At 42.9% G+C, this 22,644-nt stretch overlaps 1 protein-coding gene and 1 long non-coding RNA gene across 12 annotated transcripts in view; one reads left to right on the forward strand and one right to left on the reverse strand.

Moving 5' to 3' along the window:
* The window catches only part of LOC142664088 (uncharacterized), a 55,411-nt gene extending 38,474 nt beyond the window's left edge, over positions 1–16,937 (reverse strand). The window contains exons 1-2 of one of the 3 annotated variants that reach the window (XR_012851185.1): positions 14,536–16,937; positions 9,265–9,427 (exon numbers count right to left, since the gene is read on the reverse strand). This is a non-coding gene — a long non-coding RNA (uncharacterized LOC142664088). The remainder of the gene's footprint in view (positions 1–9,264; positions 9,428–14,535) is intronic. The other 2 variants (XR_012851187.1, XR_012851186.1) reach the window with 2 other exon arrangements.
* LCOR (ligand dependent nuclear receptor corepressor) overlaps positions 15,721–22,644 on the forward strand; it is a 53,733-nt gene continuing 46,809 nt past the window's right edge. For 2 of the 9 annotated variants that reach the window (XM_075843023.1, XM_075843031.1), the window contains exon 1: positions 16,131–16,283. In XM_075843023.1, the coding sequence (XP_075699138.1) occupies positions 16,187–16,283 (97 nt within the window). In that variant the 5' untranslated portion in view covers positions 16,131–16,186. Of the gene's footprint in view, positions 15,936–16,130; positions 16,284–16,368; positions 16,658–22,644 lie in introns of those variants that run through there. The other 7 variants (XM_075843025.1, XM_075843028.1, XM_075843024.1 and 4 more) reach the window with 6 other exon arrangements.

Here is a 22,644-nt window from a genome sequence, read left to right on the forward strand (position 1 = left end):
AGTATCACGGACGTATAACACGTTCGTGTGAATAAGGCCTTATATTGTAATTTGTAGTGAATTTTCAGTGCGCAATCCGCACCAAAAATAGGAGGCAAGCAAGTGGCCTTATTCAGACGTCCATGTTCGGTCTGTGATATAAGGACCGTGTATCGGCCATATTTCCCGGACCGACCACAGTTCAGGGAGCCGGGTTTTTAGCATCACAGTTATCTATGATCATAGTCCCTCCCTTCCCGTGGGAATACTGTCCCCGGTCCCGTACTGAAAGCATCATTACAGTATGGGACAGTATTCCCGCAGAGAGGCAGGGACTCCCAGCAACACTGATAACTATGATGCTAGGAGTCCGGCTCCATGAATTGTGGTCAGCCTGTGAGATACAGCCGATACACGCTCCGTATTTGTCACGGACCGAATGCGGCCGTCTGAATAAGGCCTTAGTCTAGTTACACAGTGCGGTGAAATCCCATTTTTTTGCCACAATTTTTGCAAAAACGTGACTTGACCGCACTGTGAGAATATAGCCTAACAGCACTTTTCATGTTTTGTATCTTTTTTTTGTGCAATTTTCATAATTGCGGCACAAATCACGCGGTTTTGCCGCGATTTTTATATAATCGCGGCAAAACTGCGCCATTTTTGCCGCGATTACGTAAATCGCGGCAAAAAAACGCTAGGAAAACGAAAAAATACCCAAAAACTTTTTAACCAACTTTATACAATCTACAAATGGGGTCAGGGGGATGGGAAGCAGGATGGATAGGGGAACATACTCACCAGCCTGCAGGTCCGGTCGGCAGTGTAGAGGAGCTGGGGGGCGGGATCTCCACACGCAGCTTCAGCACATGCTGCATCTTCCCCGTCCAGTGAAGCTACAACAGGTATGCAGGGGGTGCCACGAGTGTCGCTAGGGGGGTGTCGCTAGGGGGGTGCCGCGGGCGTTGCGAGGGGGGCCCGTGAGCGTTGCGAGGGGGGGCCCGTGAGCGTTGCGAGGGGGGGGGCAACAGTCCGAGGGGGGGGGGCGACGGCAGCCCGGCGGGCCCCTTTTCTTCATCCATGTGGCCGGGCCCCTGACGGGAGTACCAGTAATACCCCCCTGATGGCGGCCCTGACCGTATGGTACGCAAGAAGTGCCCATCAAGCCAATCCAACTTGTGGGAGGGGCTTCTGGAACACTGGGGTGAAATTTCTCCCGATTACCTCAGCAAATTAACAGCTCGAATGCCAAAGGTCTGCAATGCTGTAATTGCTGCAAATGGAGCATTCTTTGACGAAAGCAAAGTTTGAAGGATAAAATTATTATTTGAAATAAAAATCATTATTTCTAACCTTGTCAATGTCTTGACTATATTTTCTAGTCATTTTGCAACTCATTTGATAAATATAAGTGTGAGTTTTCATGGAAAACAAAAAATTGTCTGGGTGACCCCAAACTTTTGAACGGTAGTGTATATATGTCAATCACTGCTCCAGAGCAGCAGCTGTGGGTCACTACTCTCAACCAGAATGCCTCTACCAAGGTTGTGCCTGTGTTAGCACAACCGCACAAGGTGATCATACTACCCATCCTCTTAACCCCAGTTTTGTATGGGAATTCTGCACTACAAGGAGCCGTTTTTTTCTCATTTTGATTAAAAAATATGGGTATGGAGATGGGTATGGATAAGAGAGTATTGCATGTTCGTATACATGTGTTATATTCATTTATTTTGATGGCCATAAACATAAGATACGCGGCAACGCTCCCTCTTAACACTTCCATAAACTTGCACAGTCAGATTGGCCAATCGTACGTGTTTATTCCATTAGAGAAATAAGCCATTGGCAGACACCTGTCCGGTCCTTCTTTCCCCTGATCCTAGTTTTTAAGGGACTGTTGAGCTACCCACATACACATTAGATTGTTGGTCCCTTTTATGAGACGGTTGAGCGGCTCCCTAAGGTCCCATGCACACGACCGTATTTTTCATCCATCCGTAAATACTGTCCGTAAATATGGATCCGTAGTAATTTCTAATCATCCGTAAATCATCCGCATATAAGGGTGTCCGTAAATACGTTTAAACGTAAATGCATTTCTGAGCCAATTTGAAAGTAGATTCTGTATACCAATAATTGTGTTTTCCAAATTCACTACTCTCTGAATGTAAAAATGCACTTAACTATTTACTCTCACAGTAAGGTACTGTATTATATTACACCTGAAGATTTGTTTTTTTATACGTGTTTCTGTGACACAACTTTTGAATGTTTAATTTACAGATGGCTTGTTTGAGATTTCAGTTTTATTAGAAACAAAGTTGTAATGACCTCATTACAATATACTTTCCTCTTTTCGTGGATGCAAGAAACAAGGAAATATATGCAGAACTGTAATGAATAACACAAGAAAAATCCATTCAAGTTCCAAAATGTATGTTTCTCATTTATAAGGTTCCTCTTTTTAAAAGGCAGCTAATGAAGGGCTTTCAGGAAGCCTAAATCATTGACAATGTTAAAAAGGAGGAAATGATTTCACTTTTTCAGCCTTTGAAGATTTTTAGGGCAGATAAGACTGGATAATGTCGCAAAAGGAAGTCAATTTCCTAAATTAGTCATGCACTTTCTTTTCTTTATTACAAATCTTTACAATTCACAAGAAAATGTACAGAATATGTTTACCTATCCAGGGAGTTAATAGACATACGAATATTTTTTTTTTAAAAGAGTTTAAGGAAAATGCCACAAAACAAACCCAAACGTTAAAATATCTAAGGACTCGTGTCTTTGTTATATTGTATGTAGGTATGTTGTTATACCATTGAGGACTGATTTCTCAATTTATTGTTAGACTTTCACTTCCTGTGTCTATATTGTTCAGGGTTTAAGGGCCTGTTCACATCACCATTCGCTTTCCGTTCCGGAGTTTTGTCGGAGGTTTCCGTCGGGTGAACCCCGCAACGGAAAGTGAAACCACAGCTTCCGTTTCAGTCACCATTGATATCAATGGTGACGGAAACATCGCTAATGGTTTCCGTTCGTCCCCATTCCGGCTGGTTTCCGTTTTTCCAACGGAATCAATAGCACAGTCGACTCCGCTATTGATTCCGTCGTTAAAACGGAAAGCTGCCGGTATGGTGACGAACGGAAACCATTAGCGATGTTTCCGTTACCATTAATATCAATGGTGACTGAAACGGAAGCTGTGGTTTCACTTTCACTTTCCGTGGCGGGGTTCACCAGACGGAAACTTCAGACGGAACCCCGGAACGGAAAGTGAATGGTGATGTGAACAGGCCCTAACATCCTTCGGACGTCATAGAGACATGTCAGAAGAGTGGATCGGATGGGGTCCTTGAACTGCGACAGAGTCAATTTTGTCCTTAAATGGACTGTCCTATTACAAACCTTTTTCTACTTTTATAACCCATCAGACTGGTTATAAAAGTAAGAATGGTGGGACCTGGGACCATCACAGCTGCCCTGAACGTGGATTTCCCCCTGTATTGTCGCTCTAAAGACATAAATGGGGGTGTTGTAAATAGCCAAACATGCTCACTCAGGTGTTTCCGACAGTCTCAGTCACAGTGGAGGGGACTATCCGAAACGCCTGAGTAAGAGTGTTTAGCTATATCAGTATTACAATGCCGGTGCTGACTGTAAAATTACAAAGGACATTTACAGGCCAAGATCTGTATATTCTCCGATTCCCGGGATTGTCATTCACTGCCCGAGCAATCACCATGAGATACATGTGACATATGGCATTGTGCAGAAATGATATCCCATTGATTACATACATGTCCATCATATTGAGTTAGGGGGTTCGAGGCACTCAAGACCTTGAGTCTATCTTATCTAATGATCTATTCGTGCCTGGAAGCAGCCAATTAAGGCTAAGACGGCCTGACTGTAGTTTTGTTCAATGGGATTAGTAACAGGAAGCGCAGAAAAATACCTGCCCCATGATCACTAGTTTATCTCACAAAAACCTTGCAGAACTTCCACAAAGGTTAAATATGTGTAAATTATATTAGTAGCTCTTTCTATTGGCTTAAGTTAAATTCTTAGTTGCTGACTTTAGGTTTAGTATTCCTTTAATGTGACTTTATAACTCATAAAGGGGGTTTTACACTTGCAGATTATCGGGCAGACGAGCATTCATTAAAAAGCTCGTTGACGATAATTGCCCTGTGTAAACAGGGAACGATCAGCAGATGAACGAGCAAGAACTCGATCTTCTGCTGGTCGTAACATTTTAAAAAAGTAAAATATTATCGTTGTCGGCAAAACATCTCCCTGTGTCAATGAGGACGAGTCTGATATAGTCTTCCAATAAAAAATGTTACCTATCCACATCCCTCATTTACTGGACTGTTTTCTGTATCTCCCTAAGAGCTCATTTCAACGAGCGCGATTCTCGTCCGTGTGTTGTGCGTTGAAACAATGCACAACACACGGACCCATTGATTTCGATGGGGCTATTTATACATGCGTGAGTTTTCACGCAGCGAGTCTGTTGCGTGAAAATCACTGCATATCCTATATTGGTGCGTTTTCACGTACCTAGTCGCCCATTGAAGTCAATGGGTGCGTGGAAACCACGGACATCCGTGTGTTGTCCGTGTTTCACGCATCAATTATATTGAAAAAAAAAAAAAGAAGTGCTTGTGAGTGCGTGAAAAACACACGCTACACGTAAAGCACACTGATGCAAAAACACAACGCACACGGACAGATTTAAGGTGCGTCTTTTACACGTGTAAATCGGTCACGCTCGGGTGAATGTAGCCTTGGAGTTGTACGGAGCGGCAGCATGCATGTGTGGCTTTTTCTTCTCATTGCAGATATCCTGACTAGGGTCCCCTGTTCAAACAACTGGTTGGGTCTAAGTGGTCAGTACCCCATTGATATATAATTTATCTCCATATATTGCTGGTACCAATGAATACATGATAGTCCTGATATTTATACATTCTTAAATAAAGCAGAGCTCCCTAAGCGGTCAGGAAGCGCCAAGGCACTTCTGGATTCTCCACTCACGTTGGAGGAACTGGAAGAAGCGGTCAAATAGATGGCTAATGATAAGGCACCTGGGGCGGACGGGCTACCAGTTGAAATTTATAAAAAATACTCTAAGGTGCTCTTGCCCAAATTATTAGAAGTATTTCATTATTCATTGGATTGTGGTTCCCTGCCGGCTTCTATGCAAGAAGCCATTATTGTGGTCTTGCCGAAACCCGGGAAAGATCCTCAATTAGCTGATTCTTATCGACCGATTTCATTATTAACATCTGACGTTAAGATTCTGGCAAAGGCATTAGCTCTGCGGTTGAATGGTGTTATATCTACCATTATACACCCGGAGCAGACCGGTTTTATGCCTGCTAGGTCGACAGCCATGAATTTGAGGCGTTTATTCTTAAATCTTCAGCTGAGGGCAGACAATGCAGGGGAAAGAGCCATTTTTTTCACTGGACGCTGCTAAAGCATTTGACAGTGTGGAATGGCAATATCTTTGGTGCACCTTGGAGGCTATTGGTTTTGGACCATCTTTTATAGCATGGATTAAGATCCTCTATTCTTGCCCTACAGCCAGAATACAGGCAAATGGAGGATTGTCTCCCCGGTTTGCTCTTGAAAGAGGGACAAGACAGGGATGCCCATTATCGCCCTCCTGTTTGCCGTGGCAGTAGAGCCCTTGGCAGCGCGCATACGTGTGTCAGACGATATTAAGGGCTTCTTGTATGGCTCGGTGCAAGAAAATGTATCGCTTTATGCAGATGATATGCTTCTATACTTGGGGGATGTGGGTAGCTCTCTGGCAGAAACAATATCCCTAATTGAGAAATTTGGGGCATTCTCTGGGTTTAAAATAAATTGGGATAAATCCCATCTGCTCCCTGTGGATTCAATGTGCTCTATATCAGGGGTGCATGGGGTACCTGTAGGACGCGATAAACATTTTAAATATTTAGGGATCAAGATCTCGACCTCCCCTTCTGAATATGTTGCTCTCAATTTGCAACCCCTTCTGGTCAAATTTAAAATGAAAATAATGGCCTGGTGTAAATTACATCTGACAGTTGTGGGTAGGGTCAATCTTATTAAGATGATCCTAATGCCACAATTATTGTATATTTTACATAACTCCCCTGTATGGATCTCATTACGCAACTTTTATTATATTAATGCACTTTTTAGGGACCTAATATGGCGGAAGGGTCGCTCAAGAATTAGATTAGAAATTCTACAGTGCGCAAAGCATGATGGTGGTTTGGCCCTACCCAACCCTTGGATATATTTTCTTGCCTCCCAATGTCAGCACTTTAAGGGGTGGGGGGAAATTATATCAAAGGGATCCAATGGATCGATTCTACAGGCACAGTTTGGACCATCTGTTCTATTCTCAGTTTTGGAGGCAGGTCACTCTATGTTGGCGGGCAGGAATACGCCCACATATACACTAATGCGTAAAGTATGGGATAAGGTCCGAGCTATTAGAGATATGGGGGTTTGCAAAATTTTTACACCTTTATGGGGGAATAAGGCACTTCCGGAATTCTTCTCTCTTGAAGGATTTGAGGGTTGGAAAGCAAGAGGCATCCTTTATGTCTCACAGTTGCTCCAGGAGGATGTATTTAAAACTTATCAACAGATCCAAGAGGAGTTTGAATTACCTCGAAATTCCCTCTATCAATACTTACAGATAAGACATGCTTTTGATGCCCAGAAGAAGGCGGTGGATTTGGCAATACACGCAGATGGGGTGTTGTCTGTTTTACATACCGGGAGTGTTACATCGGGGGTTATTTCACATATTTATCAGTTGTTGATCAGTACATTTTTTGATAAATACCCCCTGATGGCTTCTAAAAAATGGGAAAGAGATATGGGTCCCATCTCTGAAGAACAATGGATAGATATTATGAAAGCAGTTCCGAATATTTCTCTTAGTGAGGCTGGGCGCCTTTCTCAATTATATATTATCCATAGAGTATACAGGACTGCTAAATTTATTTTTCATATTGGGGTAAGGAGTGATTCAAAATGCCCCAGATGCGCGGAAGAGGGGGCTGACCATATGCATATGTTGTGGTCCTGCCCACAGTTAACCACGTACTGGATGGATGTACTGAAGGTGATTCAGGAGGCCTATGGACCTGTGTTGCAAGGGACTCCTATGGAGTGCGTTTTGGGATGTATTATGGACACCCCATCCTCTACTTTGGAGTGGTTGGCCATTGTAAGGTTGCTATATATAGCTAGAAAACGAATTGCACTACATTGGATACAAGGCGCCCCGCCGACTAGGAGCGAATTCATTGCAAAAGTGAATAAAATGATTGTATTGGAAAAGGTTGTCTATGTAAAGCGCAAAACGCTTAAAAAATTTGAATCCATATGGGAACCATGGGTAGGGGTAATGGAATCTGTATTATAAAATTTATTCAGGGACTCTGTATGACCGCCAGCTTTTACACGGTATTGGGGTTATGTATATAGATGTGGGATAAGGAGAAGGGGGGAAATAGAGGATTAAATATCTTCCATATATTATATCTGTTTTGTATTATACATGCTTGTAGATGATTAAGCTACTTGACATTTGGAAAATGATCTGTCCCATGTACCTTGTATTTTGTGAATAATGTATTCGATATTTGGTACAATTTCTATTTCATATACTATCTAATTTGGAATTTTGTGACGGTGCCTGGGGGGAGGGTTTGGGATAGGGTTTGTTTAATATGTTTTATACTATATAATTTTGAAACTTCAATAAAAAAAATTATCTGAAAAAAGTAGTCCTGAACAAATTGTTTTTAGTGTTACCCATTACAACATCGGTGATTTCATTTTTCAACAAAAATTAGTTTAAATCTGAGAGTTGCACACAAATACATCTATGTACACTGATGGTGGATACAGTAAACTATATGGGCAAGCCAATGCCTAAACTGAACCGAAAAAGCCGCCACAGGTGTCCTGTGTCCTAAACCATTTGCCAGTGTGAGTGACTTTTGCACACAGAAGGACTGTGAAACTTTTGTTTCAGTTAAACATCATAGATTAAATTTTGCGGGAAAAAAAAATCTGAAAATATACTGGAGCTTTTTAGCTTGCAGCTTTTAAGGGCATTTTGATTACCTATTCTCATACTGTGTGGCAGTGAAGGGCTGTAAAAGTTATATCCAGTACTACCCCGGAGCGAGATAGATAAATGGGAAATCTTTACAATTCTTCTGACCTTTAAAACATTTGAAGCTCTCATTATCCCACCAGTGATTGTTTCATAAGCAGACTGATGGAGAGAGGAAAGATGACACAAGATATAGGGAATGTGAGCAATTGAATATGAGCTACATGTAAGGCTATGTTCCATCTGCGTCGGGTGTTTCCATTGTTCTATTCCATCAGAAGAGCAGAACAAGGGAAAACCGGTAGCAACGGTTCCGTTGCACAATGGATACGACCGTCAGCCGACGGAACCCATTGACTTTAATGGGTTCTGTCGGCTTTCCGTCTGGGTGTCCGTGGTTTTAACAGAAATAATAGCGCAATAGGGGATGACTCCGCGACGAAGGCCCCTAACGGAGCCTCCAACGCAAACGAGGCTTAAGATGCTCTCAGAGATTTCATGTACAGAGAATATATTGTTTTAAAAATTGACTAAAAATGTTCATATTTGAACTAATTTTTTTAAAATAAAACAATGTTTTAGGTGATTTAAATCAGCTTTTAAATTGTGTTTTATTTTTACAAAAACAAACACTTTTTGAGATACAGCTTCGATATATCCTGTATACATAGCTGTATCTTGCCCTAAAAGCCGACTCCACTGTCAGTCCAGCTAACCTGACGGAATAGGCTTTGACGGCGGTAGATCGGAACATACATATCTCAAAAAGTAAAAACATTTTTTAATAATTTTTTTTTTTAAAAGTTGCTTGAAATCACCAAAAACATTGTTTTACTAAAAAAAATTAAAAAAATTAAAAAAAAAATGTTCAGAGGTCAAAACACGCCCAGTTGTCTATTAAGAAAGACATTAGCATAAAGCTAAAATCGCTCATAACTCCGTCAAAATTGATTGTTTTTCTAAATAAAAACCACTGCTGTAATCTACATTACAGCGCCGATCACATCATGTACAATATAGGCCACTTATAATGTGGTGACAGAGCCTCTTTAAGTCAACACAATAGGTATTTCTCCAACATACTGAAGACTAACTCATTACTCTCTATGACAAGTGAGTTTCTGTAGTGATTCAGCTACCTGTAGTATGGAAGATCCCCAGAGGTGACGAGGCCCTTAATAAAGCTCCAAAGGTGACAGAGCAATGATATAGCGACTTGAATCCCAGTGGTTGCATCATTGCTGCAGTAGTTCACGATATGCAAATGCCACAGGTTTCTTCTGGATTGGATTTCCAATAGACCTGAATAGTGAATATCCAACTATGAATTGGTGAATATTATGGTAAAGGCGCTCTTATTTTATTTTGTATACATTCAGGCTATAATCTACAACGACCAAATACACCGTCCATAGAAGCCCTTTGAGTAAATGTAGTTATACTGTATGCAAAGGTTTGAAAGAACTGATTAAAAACACTTTTTTATCCCTAGACTTCGATCACATAAAAATAGATCAACACTTTTAATACCTTCTGTGTATAATTTTTCCTAAGAATGAGATTGGTTCCTTTGGGAAAAGATAGGGAAGGGATAGGGTTGTGTGAGCAGTCCCTTATTGGGACTCCAAACATCAAATTTTCTCTTAGGTTCTTTTCCCACATTTAAGTGTTATATGATCGCCGGTGAATACATTTGATTTGAATACACCGATGCTGCATGACTCACCTAGATTAACGCTACACCTGGATAATAATATAAGGGTCTACTACGGAAGCCATTGTTTGCAGCTTTAGAAACACTTTGTTAGGATTTTAGATGACTATAAGAGAACATTAACTGTATAAAGAATGAGTATTATATGACATATCAGGCAGCTGTTAAAAAAAAATACAAAAAAAAACACACCATGATTACTACAAAGGCTCCAGCACACGGCCATATTACAAATCTGATTTGTACGGAGCCATTAGAGGGCTTCCATAGAGGTGCATGAGAACTCTACTGCTTTGGGTTGCATACAGTGTTTTTATTCAATTGGATTCTGTATGAACCCGATAGAAACAAATTGTGGCATACGCCTTAGGACTCCGTATGTACGGAGATATATATATATATCCGTACAGGATCTGTGCCCGTGTGCAAGAGCACTTAGGCAGAGTCATGTGCGCAGAGCCTTCGTATGGCACCACATTACTAAAGGAGAATACTTTGGTAATGCAGCATCTAATAGAGAATGCAACAATTGGTTTTTCAGATTCTGCTTGAATCAGAGGCATGTAGATGTACAGTTGTGGCCATAGACTGCTATAGCTTCTGCATTATGGCTTTGACCAACTCGAAGTTGTGCAGGTCCGTAATACTCATTGATATCCATAATAAATAGGAAACACAGTAGCTCATATTCATAGTGATCCTAGTAAGCAGGTGGTCAAAAAAAAATAAATCAAATAATCAAAATCGATAAAACATTTATAAAAGGCAGTCTACTAGGTTTTTAGTTTTTTTTAAATCCACAGATGGATACGAGGCCACAGATGTCCATGTAGCCTTTGGCATTCCTTGGTTGATAAGTGCGACTTATACTGTCCGAGATACCATCTTATTTTAAAAAAAAACCTTTAATGCATGTAAGTTCTAAATACAAATACTTTTGTAATATACTTACGTTTTCCAAAGTTGCCCCGTTTCCAGATCCTGCCGTCGGGAACTTGCCGCTTTGTTGCTCTTGAATTCTTTGCCGGGTATACGACACGTCACTTGTGACGTGGTGTATATCAGCTTGTTCTGTTGTAACGCGCATGCGCGGCCCGTGCTGTTATCTCGAGAACAGCAGGGACCGCGAGAACAGCAGTGACAGCGCATGCGCGTTACAGGCTGTGAAGCAGAAGAAGCCGATATACAGCACGTGACAAGTGACGTGTCGTATACCATCCGAGGTCTCTCTGGTTCGAGACCATGTGATCGGGATACGACACGACAGTGGAGGCGGCTGAAAAGGTGACGTCAGAGCTCATGTGACCAGAAGGAAGAAAGAAGCCAGAGCGGAGAACAGAAGCAAGATTGCACAGGTAAGTCTATTATGCAATTGTAAATATGTTGTTATGTGGTTTTACATGTAAAAAAAAACAAAACTCGGACAACCCCTTTAAGTTAAAAGGGGTAGTCCTAAAATCACAAATTATCACTCATTCCCAAGATAGGTGATCATTTTATGATCGCTGGGGTCCCACCAATCGTGAGTTTGGGGTTTGCCAAACCCCCAGATCCTCCTCACTGCACTCCCCACTGAGAAATGTAATATTTCATCAACGGAAAACCCCTTTAATTAAGTCTCCAGTCATTGAGAAAAAAAATCCTAGCCAAATTTCAGACATCCAGAGAATGTACCCCTCCCTCTAGTTTAGATAAACATAACTCTTCTATACAGATTCTGCAGCCTTTAGCTTTTCAAACCAACAGCAACAAAGCTGTGTCTCAGTAGCATTCAAAATAATGGCCACAAATGCTGATGGAGATAATTGTCAACTAAAACTGCAAATTAGCCAATATTAAAGAGCTTCCAAGATGTCAAATACACAAGATCGCTAAAGATACGCTCCAAGGACAGACTTTTATGGCATATAATGAATTTATGCAAAGGCTTTTCAAAAAATATGCCGAATATGGTACATAATACGAATGTTTATTTCTTTTAATTCCATGTCGCTCAGTTACTTCATCATCCATATTTTCTCCAATATTGCAAACACAAATCAAATGTATGTATGAATACAGATGTAATTACAAAACTGCACATTTTATCAGGCTCCACTGACTTTATCAACAGGACACAATTCTGCATATTTGGAATACACAGTAGACTGCAATTAATAGACGAAGTAAATACAACCATGTGAATAGCTGCATTGACTGACAGTTTCGTATTCCTTCCAAATACAGAGGTAATATGGACATAAAATACACTCATATTAATGAGCCCTAGGCTGCACTAAAAACTCTTTGTTCTCTGTCAGACAGTTTTGCTTCTGAACTCTTTGCAGTTCGGTCCAAAAAGAAGCTACATTATATACTCGAATGTCTGTCGACGCCTGACCATCACACCTATATAAGGCATCCCATTCCAAACCACGGGCGTGCATATGGAGTTGGGACACTTTTTCAGCTATAAACAGCCTTCACTCTGCTGAGAAGGCTTTCCACAAAATCTTGGAATGTGCCTGTGACAATTTGTGCACACGATGAAGAAGAAGGTCTGGCTCACAAGCAGTGTTTCAATTCATCTCAATCGATGAGGTTGAGATCAGGGCTCTGTGCGAGCCAGTCGAGTTCCTCCACACCAAACTTGTTAAACCGTGCCTTTATAGACCTCGCTTTCTGCACCGCGGCATAGCTCCAGACTATTATCCCTCCTCCAGCAAATGTTAAAGTAGGCGCTGTGCATTCTGGTGGGTAGCGTTCTCCTGGCATCCAACAAACCCAGAGTCAGATGGTGAGATTTGATTCACCACTCAAGAGAATGTTTGGTCCAGTGGTGGCGTGCTCTACACTCCAGCCGTTGCACTGAACTATGCATGGGGCTCTCAGGCTTGTGTGCAGTGTACATGGAAACCCATTTCATGGGGCTCCGGATAGTAGAACTTTGTAGTAATTGATACAACAGAGAATAGCAGATTTTTCTGTGCCACGCGCTAGAGCACTTGTCGGCCCCACTCTCTAAGTTTGCTTTATGGTTGAGCGGTTACTCCTAGAGGTCCCCACTTCCCAATAATAGCACTTATAGTTGACCAGGGCAGATTTAACAAACTGACTTGTGACAAAGGTGGCATCCTATGACAGTACCACGTGTAAAGTCACAGAGCTCTCTGAGATAACCCATACCACTACCAATGCTTGTCTATGGAGATTACATGTGTGCTTGATTGTATGCACCTGTTTGGAATGGGTGTGACAAATACCTGATCTCAATAATTAAGAAGGCTGTGCGCCTACATATAGTGTAAGTTACAGCAGCCATTTTTAGCAGCTTTGGCAATATCATTTTGTCACAGTCACTTAATCTTCCTAGAAATGCAATACTGTCCCTCTCCTCTCTTGTTGGTCCCTGTTTTCATGACATAATTTATGCTGAGCTTCATAAGGCTAGAAAAGCACATTTTCAGAATCTAACACAATTTGGGCATGTTAGGATAATCTTTAACACGGAAGTGTAATGGAATATGACATTAAAAATGAATGACCGTCTCTTCCTGCTTATTGGATCCCAGCGTCTTCTGGCCGCTCCACTCCTTCGGTCTCTGTTGCTGGTGGACTCCTACGCCGCCAACACTCATCTCCTGGCCTGGCTTCTCTTACTCCTAATAAGCTTTCCCTTGGTATAACGGGACCTCCCTTTCCTGGAAACATTGACTGAGCAATTAGGTTCCTTCCTAGCTTGCTAGTGATACCCTGCACAATACTTTGTTTGGATTTCGTGTAATTAACCTCTGCCTGTATCGTTGACTATCCTTGCTTGCCCTGAGCTCTTGCTCGTTACCTGTGATGAACCTCTGCCACCTGCCTTTACCCCTTGCTCAACCAACCTTGAGTGCCCGTCTGCTGCCTGCCTTTTGCACACCGTCTGCTATTTCTGTAACACACCTATGTACATCGACGGTCGCCAATGGAGACTACTCCAGGAGTAACGACCTGGGGTTCCCCAGCAGCGAAGTCAGTATCCCTGTATAGAGGTTAAAGGATTAATACATCGGATTCCCTTAGACTCCGCTGCTCGGTTTTTAACCCCACGTCAAATCCCTTGGGGAGTCGTCAGTTCACACCATCTTCCGCAGGCCACAGTCTCACTATCAACGGGCCCTGTGACAAAATTAGTTTGATCTCGCTTCCTAGAAGTCATGCATAGTGGATTTGGCTCAGAATAAATCAAAACTATTGAGGGTTATGATTAACAAAAACTTGTATTAATAACAGAGTTTTTCACGGTATCCGAGTGGCCCCCGATAGTTTTCACGGACCCATTCACAGTAGCTGGTGAATCGGGTCCGTCAAAAATGGACCCGACTTTCCGATCTGTGGAAAGATAGGACATGTCCTATCTTTCCACGAATCGTGGACGGGGCCCAGCCGGCACACACGATTGTGTGCATGAGACTTAACGTCTATGACCAGCATTAATCAGCATGGCTGAATTAAGCCCTGCGTTAACTCATGGAACCTAGCAGATATTGTACCATTACACAATTAACTGAGAATTTCCCTTATGGGGCAATAGAAACATTACATAAGAAAATTGTTCCAAAATATATCTGCATGTTTGTCATGCAAACATTCGGATACTGAATAAATGTCAGATTGCATGTAAGACGGAGGAGTCGGCTCTTCTATTGCTCAATATACATTCCTTTATATTCACCTCTGGCTTGACACACAAGCTGGGACAGTTCGTTTTTCCATAACGGATAAAATACTGAATTGGTATTCTGGAATTTGTAATCCCTAAAAGCCAGATTTGTACTCTCAGTGGCCATTTTATAAGTTACACCTTTTTCGTTTTCATTTTTGTTCACGCTGGGATCCAGCTTTGGTTTCTGACAAATCCGTTTTTAACTGATCGAAACAGAAGCCTAACAGAGTCTAGTGGGATCTATCAAGTTTCTATTATTTATTGGTCAAAACATCTTTGCAGACTTCACTTTTCTGCTCATCAAAAGCGAGGGAAACCTGATAAAATGTTACCTTATTCCACAAAGATCACATTGAAGTCAATGTGGAGAGTAGTGGAATAGTTATCTACGTTTTTCCCTACAAAAAACGCTTGACCATCCACCGCAAGGTTCTACATGGTAAGCGCTGAGATGCTCCTCTGTTGTACCTCCTGTTATTTCAGTTACTGGCACCCTCCTGTAATTACGGACCCATTCACTTCTATTGCCCATGGACACCTTGCCATATCTTTACAGGGAAGGTGCCCCTGCCGTAGAAACCTTCTGTAAAAAATAGGACGTCCTATTTTTATTTTACGGACCGTGCGCCCATACTTTATAATGGGAGCACGACAAGCAAATGCGGACTGCTGTCCGTGCCCGTAATGGTGGACCGTGATTAGGGGCAAGGTCGTGTGCAGGGGGCCTTAGTGTTACTTACACGGCTTGGTAGTCTGCCGCACAGTAAAAAATATAACACAGCAAAATCGACTGCTTTTACGGATTGCTATGGTTATGTAAAACTGCAGTTCACGGTAAAACAAACGGGATTTTTGGCAGCGCGGCGGACTAGCAGTCCATGCACACACACCCTTAGGCCTCATTCACACGACCACTGTTGCTGATCGGGCCGCAAACTACCGATCCCAGTGTCCGTAATGCCCCCGAGTTGCTTCCGCAAACGTTCTGCATGTCCTTATATTACCGCCATGTTGTTTCAGCGTTATCCGTATTTCACGGTCCGCATTGCAATGCAAAAAACGTGAAAACTGCGACGTGTGACCGCAGCCTTACAGAGTAACAGGAGATTATCGCCTGAGGACGCTGCGTCTAGTCCCGTTCCTCACACTAGCTCATAGAGGGGGTCCTGAGCGGGTGAACCCCACTATGACATCCATATAATAATAGGAGTTGTCCTTTAATAGAACATGTTGGGACTTGTAGTTCGACAGAAACCTGTTTTAATAAATCAGATATGTAGTCCCCGGAAGTAGGAAGGTCATGTTGTGACTACCAGCTGGAAAGACACTGGTTTGTATAGGGCAGGTCATGCTGGGACTTGTAGTTCTCCACAGCTGGATACGTCCGTCCCTGCATTACTGGAGAGCGGGTGAGTTTGTAGCCCAGGGCTCTCAGCTGCTTTCTATTTTAGTGTAGTATCGCCATGGAGACACACCGCCTTGGGCTGTGGTGGAGGCTTGTGGGGCTGGGAGGGACATTTACCTCACACACCAGCCCCCGGCGATGGTGACAGGACATTACGTGCTGACGTCACCGAGGTTTACGTACCGAGTGGAAGGAGGAGGAAAGAGGGGGGCGGTTGTTAGAGGAGGGGGAGGGTCCGTGCGGGGCCAGCAGAAAATGGCGAGTCTGTGTAAGAGCCAGCAATGCTCTATCGAGAGGCGCGGTTTTCGACAGGAACTTGACTCTTGGCGGCACAAGCTCATTCACTGTGTAGGTAAGCTCTAATTTTTAGACGCCCCAAAACGCAAACGACGGGTCACCAGTCTCCCTTACAACTTAACGCCCGCAACTGAGGGGGAGAGACGACGACCAACCCGGAACCGGTGTTTTGTTCTATTCTGTCACCACACAACCAGGCGGCCGGGCAGCGCTGTGACTCTTCTCAGTTTTTTGAGGTAAAGAAAAGCGCGGGAAGGGGGGCGTGTGTGAGGGGAGATCAATGCGCGGCCAACGGTTTTAACGGCCACAGAGGCTGCTCAGTCATGTGACTGCCCCCCCTCCCCAATTCTTCATTAGATACCTCACACCCCCCTTCTCGGTCGTTTAGGGACCCGCAGACGGTCACGGAGAGAGGTCTCATGGTGGGCGGTAAGTTCAAGGCAACAGAGTTGTCAAAAAAAATCCTTTCCCCCTCCTTGGTCGTTTCCGTTTACTAAACTCCGGTGGCGCGCCTGAGGGAGAGGCCAATCATACGGCCGGGCTCGGCTGTCCGGCTGTTGCTGGGAGTTTGGTCAGGGAGGCGGGCTGGGGAGAGCGCGAGAGACACTCCCGCCGATCAGCCCGCGTTTCGGGTGCCGGGCGCGAGCAGGAAACACCCCCCACCCCTTCTGTGCGCGACTCCGCTCTGTTTCCCTTCTTATGCGCGCCCGTGACATCCTCCTCTCCCTTGCGCGCTCCCGCCTACCTTTGCGCGCTCCTGACGCCTCAGCTCTTTAATTGCCCAAAATTCAGTTTCCCCCAATGTGAAGTGCAGCAGCTCCCAGGTGACATGGTGTGGATTTTAGGGACTGCTCCCTGCACCCTTTACGTTCCTGTTTACGCTATGATGGTGGTTTGTTGTTGTTTTCTAGTTGCATGCATTGGGTGCAGTGACGCCCACCACCACCCTAACATTAGAGTGTCCATGGTAAAATAGAGGGGGGGGGGGGGGGGTCTGCCTGTCAAGTGCATTGTTATCAGGCTTCTAGGTAATTGCACTTCCCATTTACAGCAGCTCGGGTTCAGAGATCGGTCCTAATCAGACTTATTTTTTTTATTTTTTTTTTTTGGAGGGGGGTGGGGTTTGAAGCTATGAATTTTTATTTTATTTTTTTGGGTATTTTTTTTTTTTTTTTGCTGTTTGCTTAATTAAAGAAACTCGATGCTCTGCTCTTACTCCCCCTCCTTTCTTTCTGCAAACACTTTTTTTTTTTTTTTTTGTGTTCCTTGAATGGTGGGCAGGGATGGGGGTGAGGCTCAGGAGGAGAGGGGGTGTGAGAGGGGCCTGAGGCCTAGCTCGCTGCCGAGTGCTGCCCTTCCTGGAGGAACCTTCCTCACCCCATGATAAGAATTGCCGTACTCCCTGAGGATCCCCCTTCAAACCAGGAATATAAGGAGATCTCCTTTTGGTGGCTACAGAATGCCGGGGGATGGGCAAGGGATGAATGAAAACTCCCCTATTACAGTATGTTTTTTTTTTTCTTTCCTCCTTCCGTCTCCTCTGTAAGGTCCTGTTTGCTTCCCTCCCCTCTGCCATCTCTTATATATTCGTCAGGATTAAAAACCTGAAATTACCAGCGTTATTTTGTATCTTTTTAATCCCCCCTGTCAAAAAAAGGAAAAGTTGCCAGGCTTTGTGTTTGGTTTTTAATTGAAGGTGGCCCATTCATCTGCAGCCCCTCCTCGCTTCATTTGTTTTCATAGCGTTGTTTAGGCTTTTTGTCTAATTAATTTCCGCCTGGAATTGGTATTTTTTTTTTGGGCAGAGTGTTTAGATTGAATATCCCGGCAACCAAGGGAGTAGATATTTATTTCTGGTGGAAAGTTTAATTTCATCTAAGAATTAGTCCTGAGCTAAAAAAAAACAAAACCCGGCTTTGAAATAATTTTAGCAAAGCCCATTATGCAAATTGTGCTTTGGTTCAGATGTAATTTCATGCTGTGATAGCGTTTCTTTGTCCCTTTCCTGAAACAGTAACTGAGCACGTATTACATGAAGAAGGAGGGGGGTAAAATATTCTGTAGGTTTACAGTTTGCACATGATTGATAGGAGTTGACTAAATGGTTTTAACCCTGACGCGTTTTGGAGTAGGTTTTGTGAATTATTTTGATAGGATCAGCAAAACATTAGGAATAGAACTTGTGAACGCATTCAGTTACGTTTCCAAAATATAAAGGGATTGTTTGTCGTTTCTTAGCTTAGTGTAAATTCAGATATTTGTTAACTCTTTCTCCGCCACGGCTTATCTTGGTGATAGGGTTTTTGTTAATTCTTAGATGATTGCAAGTGCACAAAAAAAGCCCAAAAATATCAAAGCAAGCCAAAAGCGATCTCAAGGCTGTTTGATGGTTCTGAAGTTGTTTATTGACCCTAAGTCAGTGTTCACATGTACTGTTTTTGCAGAGGTTTTCGTATTTTTTTTTTTTTTTTAAATATGCCTAAAAGTCTGCAGCAGGGGTAAGGAAGGAAAGAGATCTCCACGTTGTGAATGGTTTAGGTGGGCAGTCTCCATCATGTGGCTCTCCAGGTGTTGCAAAACTACATCTCCCAGCATGCCTTGACAGATGGTTTAGGTACCGGATTTTACTGACCACATGAGAAGGTGAACGGTTGCTTCACAGCAATAACCTCCAGTTTCCTGTTTGCAAGTGGCTTTTGGTGTATTTTATTGTTAAAGAGCACCTATCACCGCACATGGGGTACCTGTTTTATTAATAGTCATTAACCAGTTAAAGTAATCTGTTCCTAAATGCAGGTAATTAAAACGAATGTAAGAATACTTCAGTATAAATGAACTTTCACTATCACATTCTAAACTTCCTTATTTAAAGCTCCCGACTTCCCAGAACTCTCTGCAGCAGAATCCCATCTCGGAACCCAAAATCTCGCTGGTTATTGCAAGATCTCGTGTTCTGTCTAAAAGAGCGCTATATACTGTGTTTGATATAGCAGTTACCGATCAGTAACTGCTTATGAATACTGTATAGTGAGATCGTTTAAACAGAAAGCGGAGACTGGGAAGTCGCAGAGGATGCCGGGGACACCAAATAAGGAAGTTTGGGATGTGTATAGTGAAATGTTTATACTGAAGTGTTCTCACACTCGTTTTAATTACATGCATTTTAGAACGGATTACTTAAAGGGGCTAATGATTTTATTAAAGGGGTACTCCCAAAATCATAAATTATTACCTATCCACAGTGATAATTTTCTTATCGCTATGACCCCCCCCCCCCCAAGATGGCAAATGTCGGGGTAAGGAATAATAAATAATCTTTATATATCACCAATATATTCCGCAGCACTTTCCATTGCAATGTGCCCGATCCCTTGTTCCCATGGGAGACCAGTCACTGTCAGAGGTGTCAGGCAGCGGCTTATTCCTCTCTCCTCGTTGAGTATACATGCACACTCCGCCGAGCCGAACGTGCATGTCTATAAGGGGTTCGGGAGGAATATCTGTCGGACAACATTTGGCTGATGGCTATCTAAAGCGTATGGCCACCTTTAAAGAGTATCTGTCACCAGATTTCACAATACAAACTGCATACGTTATTAAATTGATCTTAGACCTGATGAAGCTGGTGTACTTGCTTGTAAAAAGTTTTGCTGCCTGATGTTAAAATTAGCAGTTTAGGAGACCAAGTGCATGCTGAATTTAATTTCAATCTCCTCCCACTAAGAGCTGACAAGCTCCTATGAGTGTCACCCCACACCTGTACCTTGTGGAAATCTTGCACATGCTCTGTACAAGCTGCAGTCTCCCTGTCTTTGTAGTAACAGAAAGCAGCATATGCAGTTAGAAGCTGTAATTCCACCCTTAGGCTATGTTCACACGGGGTATTTTGCAGGAGGAATATCTGCCTCAAAATTCAGTTTGGAAGTTTGAGGCAGATATTCCTCTCCCTGCACGCCGATTTTCGCCCGCGGCCATTGAGTGCCGCGGGCATAAAACAGCGCGAAATACGCTTTCTCTGCCTCCCATTGAAGTCAATGGGAGGTCAGAAGCGGAAACGCCCGAAGATAGGGCATGTCGCTTCTTCTTTTTCCCGCGAGGCAGTTTTACTGATTTCAGTGGGAGGCGTTCTCGGGCCGTTTTTGCCGAGTTTTGCGACGCGGTTTCCGCGTCAAAAAACTCGGCAAAATACTCCGTGTGAACATAGCCTAAGGCAAAACTCGGCAAAAACGGCCCGAAAATGCCTCCCATTGATTTCAATGGGAGGCGTCGGCGTCTTTTTCCCGCGAACAGTAAAACTGCCTCGCTGGAAAAAGAAGCGACATGCCCTATCTTCGGGCGCTTCCGCCTCTGACCTCCCATTGACTTCAATGGGAGGCAGAGAAAGCGTATTTCGCGCTGTTTTATGCCCGCGCCGCTCAATGGCCGCGGGCGAAAAACGGTGCGAAAATCGGCGTGCAGGGAGAGGAAAATCTGCCTCAAAGTTCCAAACGGAATTTTGAGGCAGATATTCCTCCCCCAAAATACTCCGTGTGAACATAGCCTAAGGCTGGGTTCACACAGAGTTTTTTTTGCCGGAGGAAAATCTACCTCAAAATAGAGGCTCTTTGCCTCTAGCGCTGCGATTGGCAATCCCAGTATGCCTGAAGACCGGCTCACGTAGAAAGTCTAGGAGGGAATTACCCGGACCCCCCCGATCAGAACTTCTAACATTTCACATGTTAAACGTTTGCTGAAATGATTGTTACTTTGAGTTAAGCTTTTTTTTTAATTTTATTTTTTTTATGATGTCTCAGTTCACATGCAAGTTAAGAGTAATTTTTCACATTTTTTTTTTGACAAAGGGGTCCAAAGTTTAAAATCGCCAACTATTTTATCTTTACCACAATGACACAAGCCTTAAATTGATTGCTTTTATGATGTAGTTGTGCGTATTGAACTTGGGATTGCCTAACTCATGTGTTCTTTATCTTTAAGAAAGATTTTTATTTTGTTTCTGTTAAATTTTAATATTTTGCAGCTTCGCTAACTTATTTATTTATCGCAATGTTTTGTAAAGTTTTCATTTTTTAAATTTGTTTGGGTAGTAAAGGCATTCTTTATTCCAAATTTTAGTACCTACTGGGGTAGACAAATTACTGTCGATTTTAGGTTCCATTTTGATTTTTCTGGCAGCCGAACAGTAAGGGCTTGTCCACACACCATGTAATTGCTGCAGAAAATTTCTGCAGCAATTCTGTTGAAAGTAGCAGACATTCCGCTGCGGAAAAACTGCACCGTTTCCTGCACTTTTTACTGTAGAAAATGGTGCGTATTTTGCTGCGTTTTTCTCCATGTTGGGAGATCTCCTCTGAAAAACGCAGCAATTCAGTCCACTTTCTGCAGCAGGAATTGAAATGATGCGGTACGAAAAATGTGCGCTGAAGGTCAATTTCTGGTCGGAATTTTTACGCATTGTGTGGATGAGATTTGTTAAATCTCACTCACTTCGCTGTTACTGTATTTTCCGTCCGCAATTCCGGACGGAAAATCCGTAGCAAATCTGCTACGTGTGGACGAGCCCTAAGAATTGCCATCGTTGCGTAAAACAACCCAAAAAGTTAGACACCAGCACGTTTGTTATGTGCATTGGCTACTCTGCAAAATAATTTTTCCAGAGCTCCTTGGACCAAAACAGAGTTTGAGTAAGGGTATGTTCACACAGCATATGGTTTTTGAGGCAGAAAAATAAGAAGGCTGATTTCAAGAGAAAACAGACTTTTGGAGCTGAATTTCAAAGCGTTTAATTTTTGCAAGCATATTTTGACGTGTATTTTTAAATTTGTCTTTGTAATCTCAATGGTAGAACGGCTTGTACAAAGTTTTACTTTTTTTATGAAGCATGTTTTTGCAAGGCAGTTTTTAATTCAGCAGCGTAAAAATACGCCTTATAGAAAATACTGTACTTCCCATTGAAATCGTTAGGAAGCTGTTTTAAATTCACATGAACTACTACTCCTGCAGAGTGTAAGGGTTTGTTCACAGGCTCTATTTACGGACGTAATTCGGGCGTTCTACGCCTCAAATTACGTCCGAAAATACGGCTCCAAACCGCTGGCAAACATCTGCCCATTGAAATCAATGGGGTTACGATGTTCTGTGCACGCTGGCTGTTTTTTTACGCGCCACTGTCAAAAGACGGCGCGTAAAAAGACGCCCGCATCAAAGAAGTGCCTGTCACTTCTTGAGACGTAATTGGAGCCGTTTTTCATTGACTCCATTGAAAAACTGCTCCAATTACGTCCGTAATTGCCGCCGCGAAAAACGTGAGTACGAGCAATTACATCTGAAATTCAGGAGCTGTTTTCTCCTGAAAACCGCTCCGTAATTTCAGGCGTATTGGACACTGCCATGTGAACATACCCTAATGCTTGTGTTTT

Source organism: Rhinoderma darwinii, chromosome 11 (assembly GCF_050947455.1).
Source record: "Rhinoderma darwinii isolate aRhiDar2 chromosome 11, aRhiDar2.hap1, whole genome shotgun sequence".
NCBI lineage: Eukaryota > Metazoa > Chordata > Amphibia > Anura > Rhinodermatidae > Rhinoderma > Rhinoderma darwinii.